The sequence below is a fragment of the Pituophis catenifer genome, unplaced genomic scaffold (genome assembly GCF_029215685.1).
Source record: "Pituophis catenifer annectens isolate HBS135680 unplaced genomic scaffold, rPitCat1.0.hap2 SCAF_3, whole genome shotgun sequence".
NCBI lineage: Eukaryota > Metazoa > Chordata > Lepidosauria > Squamata > Colubridae > Pituophis > Pituophis catenifer.
The window spans coordinates 86,832,151-86,841,131 of NW_027256883.1; the positions used below are offsets into that span (position 1 = coordinate 86,832,151).

Here is an 8,981-nt window from a genome sequence, read left to right on the forward strand (position 1 = left end):
TATAATTTAGTTCTTTTTATGACTCCTCTGTTACAAAATGATCCAAATTAAGCTGAAAAACTAAAGACTCGGCTTCTGTCAGCCAAGCATAGTTAAAAACAATTTAGATGACCTAACACCGTGATGGTGAACCTGTGGCAAGTAGAGCCCTCTCTGTGGGCACACGTGCCATCACGTGCACCAGCCAGCTGGTCTTCATGTGCGCCGGAAACCCGAAGAGTAGTTGGCCGGTGTGCATGCACATGAGCGCACCGGCCAGCTGGTTCTCAGGTTTCCAGCGTTCCAGCACGTGCGAAGGACAGCTGGCCAGTGCACACATGTGCACCGCCAGCTGGTCTTCGGTCTTCCGGTGCTCCAGCATGCACACACGTTCCTGTTTGGGCATTCGGTGCCGAAAAGGTTCACCATCACTGACCTAAAAGCAATACCTGGTGCCTTACCAATAAACATTCATATGAACCAAACATCTATTTTTTATTTCTCTCAGCTACCTTGATATTTACATTCTTTCTAGATACTACTCAAAGATATTGCCACACAATACACACAACAAAGCCATTTTTGGCTATTACATCCTATCTGTTTACTGTCATTTGTTCAAAACCAGCCATTTAAGTTAATCTATAAAATATATTAAAAATACAATTTAAGCATGCTTATGAAAGTCAAGACAGGACAACCAAGGCAGTCAAGTAAACATCCTTTGATATAAATTGCAGTAAAGAAGTCCTAACTCACCGGGGGGGGGGGGGGGGGGAAGACACGGTCTTTCTTCTAAGTTCAAGCAAGTAAAGTTGATCTTAATTCATATTTGTCATGTCATAGAAGAGCAATTTTCATCTATCCATACCTTATACTATCATTTGCTCTATCCAGGAATCTGATTTGCATAATATTTGGCTGAATGTGCATTTCACTTGAAGCCTCTCAGGGTATCCCATTTGAAACTTCACCAAAACAAAAAAAGCTGCTGCCCATAAACCACTAGAGGAGAAGCCCTCAACCTTTGGGGTGCTAGGAATCAGTTCCGTGGAGGAAGATTTTTCCACAGATCGGGGGGGCGGGGGGGGGGGGGGTTGTGCGCTGCCTGGATCCCATGCATGTGCAGATGGGGCTTTGCCTGCTTGCATTGCCTGGTTCCTGGTGTCTCACGGACCAATGTTATCCATGGCCTGGGATAAAATACTAGAGTATCTTTAAATTAACTGCAAAATTTGCTCTAAAATGACAGAACCTAGATACTGGGACAGCGTGCAAATGGACACATGGCCTTTATCAGATAAAGTTTATTTTAATTGATTCTGAAGCTCAGACATAATAAATAATTCTTAAACTTGAATGCCACTGAATGATTCTGCAAACTGAGGGTTGGCAGAATCAACAATATAATGTACATATCTGGATAAGTACACTTGTGCTTGTGAAATACTTCAGCTATAAATTAGAAAATACATGGGAAAAAATAACCTTAGTGTTTGTAATAAAGCTTATTAACATTTGTTTCTGAACAATGGGGCATGATGCAAATCACAACTCTGATTTCCCTCTAAATGTTATCAAATTTAATCTAACATATTCGTTACAATGCATCTTAGAGACTATCAAATTCCTCCTCAGCTACAGACTTACTGGTTGTTTTTAAGTTAGTCTTTCTCTCTCAGCTCAATGTATTTCAGGATGTTCTGAGGATCAAAATAGAGGTGATCTTCATAGACACCACTTTAAGCTTACAGGCAAAAAAGGTAGATTTACAAATGCAATAAATAAATCAGTGAAAGATTTATATCAACTGAAATAAAACCAGAGTACAACATACATGTGTTTTTGAGCTGAACTGCCTGGACTAGTCCCAGAGTTTTCTTGGCAAGGTTTCAGACGTATTTTGCCATTGCCTTCTTCCTAGGTCTTGAGAGAATGAGTGGTCTCAGGTCACCCAAGTAGCTTCATATGTATTGTAAGGCAGGACTTACAATGCCCTGGTTTCTACCCCAGTGTCTACCACACCAAACTGGCTCTCGTTATTATCAAGGTTATTAAAAAAAATAATTAAGGGGGATGTTCCAAATTTCTTAAATGATTAACACTAAACATAAATGAAAAATGAAAAAAGGCAGAATACAGCCAGTCAAAGTATCAAGGCAACTTTCAAAGCTAAAAGATAAACTAAAGAAACCTTGTTGCAATCATGAAGTGGAGTTAAAGAGAATTAAAGTCTGCTCATGATTAGATTTAGATTTTTTTTAATTTTATTTTATTGAACTTCTATACCGCCCTTCTCCCAAAGGACTCAGGGCGCTGTACAGCCATATTAAAACACATATAAACCACAAAATTTAAGAACAATTTAAAAACAAATATATAAAATTTGGCCCACGAAATTAAAAACTAACGAACACCCAATTTAAAAATTCCTATTAGGCCAGCACGGCTTGTTGGAATAAAAGAGTCTTCAGGGCGTGGCGAAAGGTACGCAGGTCGGGGATCATACGAACTTTTAGGGGCAGCTCATTCCAGAGGGCTGGTGACCCCACAGAGAAGGCTCTCCCCCTGGGTGTCACCAGTCGACATTGTTTGGCCGACGGCACCCTGAGGAGCCCCTCTCTGTGGGAGCATATTGGCTGGTGGGAGGCTATCGGCGGCAGAAGGCGATCTCGTATATACTATTTAATTTTCTTGGCAAGAATATGGAAAGGCGATAGCCACTGCTTTCCTTCATCTGTGGTGGTTAACAGTAAAAATATTAGTAACCAAAACGTTCTGGAGAAAATTGCAAAAGGAAAATCGCCAGAAAAGCATCGTTTTGCTTTAAAAGGATGAGAAGATAGATGTTAAACATAACATGGGTTTTAGCAATAACTAGATAACTAGATAACCCATGACACCTTGGATCATAATTTCACTGATATTCCCCTACTAGATTTCTCAATGCCGGAGTTTCAACAACAATGGTGGAGTTTCTAATGTACTTGAAAAGTTCAGGGAGATATTCAGAGATGTATCTGCTTGAAATTAGCCCATGTTGAACTGTATACATAGCACAATCAAACATCAGGAGTTGACCACAGAAATGTTTTATGACATGTTGTCATATGTCATAAAATGTTTTATAAAATTTGCCAAGTTTCAATTTTATGAGTCATGGGTCTTGGATTTTGGATGTATTCTATAAATTAGCCCATTTGAGGTACATGGTTGTTAAGTGAATCTGGCTTCCCTATTGACTTTGCTTGTCAGAAGATCGCAAAAGCTGAACAAATGACCCCAGGACATTGAAACTGTCATAAATATGAACCAATCGCCAAGAATCTGAATTTTGATCACTTGGCCATGGGGATACTGCATCGGTCATAAGTTTTAAAACAGTCATAAGTCACTTTTTTCAGTGCCACTGTAACTTTGAACGGTCACTAAATGAACTATTGTAAGTCAAGGACTACCTGTAATAGCATTCTAGTTTCTAGCCTAGTACTTTAACCACCAAACCAAACTGACTCTTATGGGATTTGTAAAAATACTGAACAAAAAGAAACTAATTCCATGTAAAGTAGTTCAAAAGATAAGACAAAAATATCTTTGAACATTACACAACTTCTGAAACTTTTCTTGATCTAGTTTGTTCAAAGTCACTCCATCTATTTTTAGAAGGCATTTTAAAAATGTAGACCACGAAGTGCTAAGCAGCACATTAGATCTAGTGGGTCAAATTATATAATTGCAGGGAACAGGAAAGAATGAAAGGTGAAGAACATGGCAAAAATTCTTTCTCAGACCTTGTATATAGTACAACCAGAGATGTTTTAACACAATGAATAATGCCTTTGTGGTGCTTTTTAATATGTAAGCTCTACAATGCCACCAATATTAATTTTGCCAATTAAAACAAAATTGGCAGGAATTCTATATATACTAAGGTATTATGATCACAGCTTGATACACTATTCTTTCAAAAGATGCATATTGGATCTGGTGGCAAATGTTGTTTTATCTGTTACCTTAGATATATAGAAACATTCCCATAGCATGCTGAGATATCTACCTACTGTTTCTTAGGAAATAAAAATGTGCTAGAGGTTTGTTTTAAAAAGAAATGTCCTTAAGAGCACTATGGTTGGCAATCCAAGCTAAAAGAGATGGGTGAACTCATGTGTCCAAACAATATAAAATAATTGTGAGTAGCCCTGGACTCAGGCAAAAAATTAGACAGCTGTCTAGGGTGGCAAGGGGCAGTGAATTCTCATCAACCTCATATAGAAAGAAAAGCTTTATGAAAGAAGATGGAAGTAGGCTTGGATTTTTTTTCTTCTGCTACACCACAGTTCAGTTTGAAGATCCCATAGTTTCATCTTCTTTCTTCAAAAAGGATCAAGAAATCTAATCAATGATTATTGTTTAGCTTAGTATCAAAGTTTATACTCGAACTTTTTCTTAGCACAATCTTCAGACTACAAGGGGATGAAGACTAGCATTTTACAAACAGAAAGAAGTGCTATTTTTATATTATACTACTTTGTCAATCCAGACTTATGTTCAGTTTGGCTGGACCTATCCAACTGTAAGCATAATCCCACTGTTCTTAGGTCTTTTCAGAATAGTGCAGCACTAATTGTAATTATAAAGCATCACATACTAGTCTTCCTAAATCTTTCCTTTCCTTCTAATCGGTGATCAAGCTACTCAACACCTCAGACTCTAACAAGCAGAATTTAAGACTGATTTAGACTAACTGGCCCAGTGAAAACAACTGGCAGCCCAGTCAATACATTCCATGCCATAAAAAGTTCAGCCTTCCCAATGACTAATAACTCTCTTTTAACAGCTGCAGCATCAATTTAAATTCAAAGCCCACTCCCTCCTTTGCAATCCTAAAAGACCAGTCACTGTTGTTCCCTAACTACATACTCCTACTTACATGCTTGGAACACTGCTCTTTGGCTTAATCTCCCCCCCCCTTCCCCTCGAATCTTTCTAAATCTCCCCTTTCTGCCAGTTTCCAGTGATTGTATTTCTTCTCTCTCCCCTATTATATATTTGTAGTAAATATCAACTCCTTATCCTCCTTATGCTCCCAATTCCATGATTTCTCTATTCAAATACTTATTAGGATGCTTTTCATAGCATAAAACCATTGATCAACTAATACAAAAAGCTACTTTCGAGTTTCCGGATACTATAATATATTAAAAATATTATATATCCTAGGATTTAACTATGACAAGTAAAAAAAAAATCCCATCACCTCCTAGAATATGCCAGGTCATGACTCACTCTACAGCTCTTTAAATCACTTCTTACAGGAAGGAAATATTTGCCCATCACTATGATTTTTATAGGTTTTCACATTTTCCATCAATGCTAACAAGAAATGTTTATGCTTTTATTGAAAGATTCCCAGTAGTCCAATGGGTAGCGACATACTGAATCAAATAATTTCTGAAACAGAACAATCCATGGGGAATATGTTTTACAATGGAATTCAAAGAGGAAAAGGAAGACATCTTTATTTTGACCAGGAAGAGAAGCCACCCATTTCCTAAACTTCAGATGATTAAAACTGGAGTTACAATTTAAACTTTACAGATAAATTCATGCTATACCAAAGCTACCCCAGAGACAAAAGGTAGCCAAAATGCAAGAATAAGATAACCTTTTACTATTCACACATAATCTCAAAACATCTTTGAAATGCAAGGCAGAGCAAATTAGACAATTCCAACTGGAATAATGCTGACCTTGTGAGAATATAAAACTGTCTGATATTCAAATGATCCGGAATGCAAATTATATTGCAAACAATGCTGTGTATTGAGTGATTTTGTAAAGCTAGAAAGGGTAAGAAGCCTATGGCCTGAGCACTGCCCAGTGACAATAATAATAAACAGGACTGAGGCTTTCTGAAGAACAGGTTCCATATATTTAGCCTGGGAATCTACATTATTCATTATTCTACATTATTCATGTATCTACATTAAAATAATCTACATAAACTACATTATTCATTACTCTACTATACATATAATAAAGTAGCCAGAGCACATCCATTTCTGGTGTGAATACAAGCTTCTAACATAGTATCTGGATAGTTTTCATTTGCTCATGAACACCCCCCATTGTTTTTTGTCCAAGAAAGTAGAAGCAAGCCAATATGATGATGGGTAAACAAGTTATATCCGGTTTTCCTTCTATATGCCTATCACAAAGAAAAGTTAACATGCAACCTTCACTCAAGTCCCTGCATTTCATTTTTCAAGAAATGAGTCTCCCTAGATCTCAGCAGGCTTAGTCTTTTAAATTGCATTCAGATTAATACATTTTCAAGCTTGCTGCTTGTTTCCCTTTCCATTGAAAAGATAATAAGGAACATATAGGTGGTATTAATCAAGAACACAAAAATGCCACAAAAAAGGGGGGAAATGCACCTTTTGTCTATTACTGGTTCAGAAAAAGAGTGTTCAGAAAGCTATTCCAAGAAATAGTTTTCTGACATGCTTTTCTTTCTGCATGGTTTGGCAACAGGCAAAGATTGTAATGACAGCCCACCCCCACTATAGAGAGGCCTTACCTCCACAATATAAAGCCAGATCCACTGCTTTGCCTGAATTTGTCTAACACCACCAGTGATTCCTCCTTTGGTTCTAAATACTGTTATTTTCACTCAAGGCAACAAAAAAGAAACCCACAACTTCCTACTTGTATCCCAGGAACAGCACACACATACATACTTTCAAAAATAACACAGCATTTCTATGTCAATCATGCAAAGCACATATCCCAAGGCAATCCCTGTGAGTGCTTGCTTTCTCCCTCTCCACAACTTTTAGAATATTTCCCTGATTTATGCTCCAAACACTGAGGTCCCACAAAAAGTGGAAGCTGACAGTTTGAACAATACAGATTCCCTTTTTGCTTGTACCTTCCTGGATAAAGCCTGGGGAAATTATTGTTTGCTTTTATTAGTTTTGTTTCCATTTCCAGCTAGTAGGCCATCAACACGCTTTAGAAAAAGAAAAAAAGTTTACCACCACTGTAACTGGATACAGGAAGGTTACCACAACAGCTGGAGTGACCATGTAAGGAAAGGCTTCTGGCATTTGCCTCCTGTCGAAGTATTTTTTTTTTCTTTACAGTTTAAGTCTCAAAGTTACATACATTGCTTTGTCATCAGGTCCTCTAAAAATCGTATCTTACAATAAATATGAAGTGTTTTGATGTCCACATTCTACCAAATTCCTAATAAGTACCCCCCAAAAGTGAACCCAATCAGAGCTTCTCATTTCATGTAATCAATATGGCACTCAATAGTATGAGAATGGACAGCAAAATGCAAGTAAACTGGCTGGAAGGAATATCTGTACTATGTTACCATTTTAATTTAAAAAAAATAATCACCAAAGACTTGCAGCAAATGCTGCAAAACAAGATGCTTTCTGTTTCTGGAAAATAAAACAAAAGGAGTTGCATTTGTTGCCATTTCCACCAACTACAATGATCAGAAATTGTGGCTGCTGAACAAGGCCATGGTTATGACATTAAGGCACACTTAGAGCACAGCAGGGATAAAGAGACTTCTGGCTTATCAGATTCCACTGTGTTTATTAGATCTACAAGATTCATCCATCAATGTCAAGTGTCAGAGGGGGATTTCAAATGTTTGAAAAGTGTCCCTCTAAGCCCACCCTTGATGTTATGAATTTGCATTCAATAGGATTGAACCCACTATCTGTTCAAACGGAAGCCCACTCCTGATTCCCCACAGCTTTTTCAAATATACAATTTTGGTTTGTTTGTTTTTTTTTGTTTTTAATCACATTTTTGTTTCAACAGTGAGAGGAAGGAACACTTGGCAATCAACTGTGGATCATCCTTAAAAGATATACAAGTAAGCCTGACGCACCTTCTATCTTTACAACCTACAGAAAACCAAGCCTTTTTAAAAAAAATCTCTTCACTTTTACAGCTTTTTTAACAAGACGACTTTATCTATAAAAAAAAGGGGGGGTTGCAATAAGATACCAGAGCTAGTTAAAGATTATCTTTACTGGGGGCCAAGACAACATCTCTTCGTTTCCGTAAGTATTAGAAAGGGAAGCTCCTCCTAAGGCACGGTTTTAATCACCAGACGTGAATCACTCCCTTTGGCTTTCGAACATGGATGTGTAGATCATCAATTCCGGACCCGTTGGGAGAAGGGCCAGGAAGAGAATATTAGGAGAATCTCCCCCTTCTTTCCCGAACTCTTTTGATCCTCATCATCATCCTCATCCCCACCCCACCCCGAAAAAGCACATTTTGCTTTGGGTTTGCAAACTTACCCGAACGAAAGAAAGCCGCGATGTCCGCGGAATCCTTGGCTGCGTCTTCCGCCCCTTCCCCAGCCGCGTTGCCGCTGTTGGAGGAGGCGGTCGTGGAACCGCTCATGGCTACTGACTGAGGTCGGGGGCTCCTCCGGATCTGATCCCTCGACTACCGCCACGATGATCAGCCTTCCTTCCTAGATCCTGACAGCAGGATGACGGGAAAGCGAAACCTTATTCCCTCCCCCCCCCCCAACACCGGATCCCCTGTTTTCACCTTCTAGCAAAAAAAATCCATCCAGAGACGATGGTGGTGTGGTGATGGTGCAAAGGTGGCGGGGTGGGGGGGTGAGAGAAAGAGGCGGCTGAATGGATGGATGGCTCGATTGCACAGGCAGCAGCAAACGGTTACAATAATAGGAAGAGGACCCGACGGGAAGGTGTGCGCTCAGCGATTACCGTTCTCGGAGAGCCCCCGGCAGCCCCTCCGGAGAGGCAGGGTGTGCGGCGCATGCATAAGCAATGGATGCATGCGGGAGCAAAAGGGGGGGGGGGAAGAGAGACAATCGCAGGAGGGGGAAGGGAGGGCGCATGGATGTTGATGGGAGGAAGGGGCTGCAATCAATGCAGCAGCAGCAGCAGCAGCAGAAAGCCGGTGGGAGGGAAAGGGAATGAAAGCAGGTGGCGGCG

General features: G+C 39.5%; 1 protein-coding gene across 1 annotated transcript in view; it reads right to left on the reverse strand.

The window, feature by feature from the left end:
- Positions 1-8,415, reverse strand: part of TRIO (trio Rho guanine nucleotide exchange factor) — a 255,331-nt gene extending 246,916 nt beyond the window's left edge. The window contains exon 1 of the mRNA XM_070940772.1: positions 8,310-8,415. Coding sequence (XP_070796873.1) covers positions 8,310-8,415 — 106 coding nt within the window. The remainder of the gene's footprint in view (positions 1-8,309) is intronic.
- Positions 8,416-8,981: the final 566 nt, after the last annotated feature.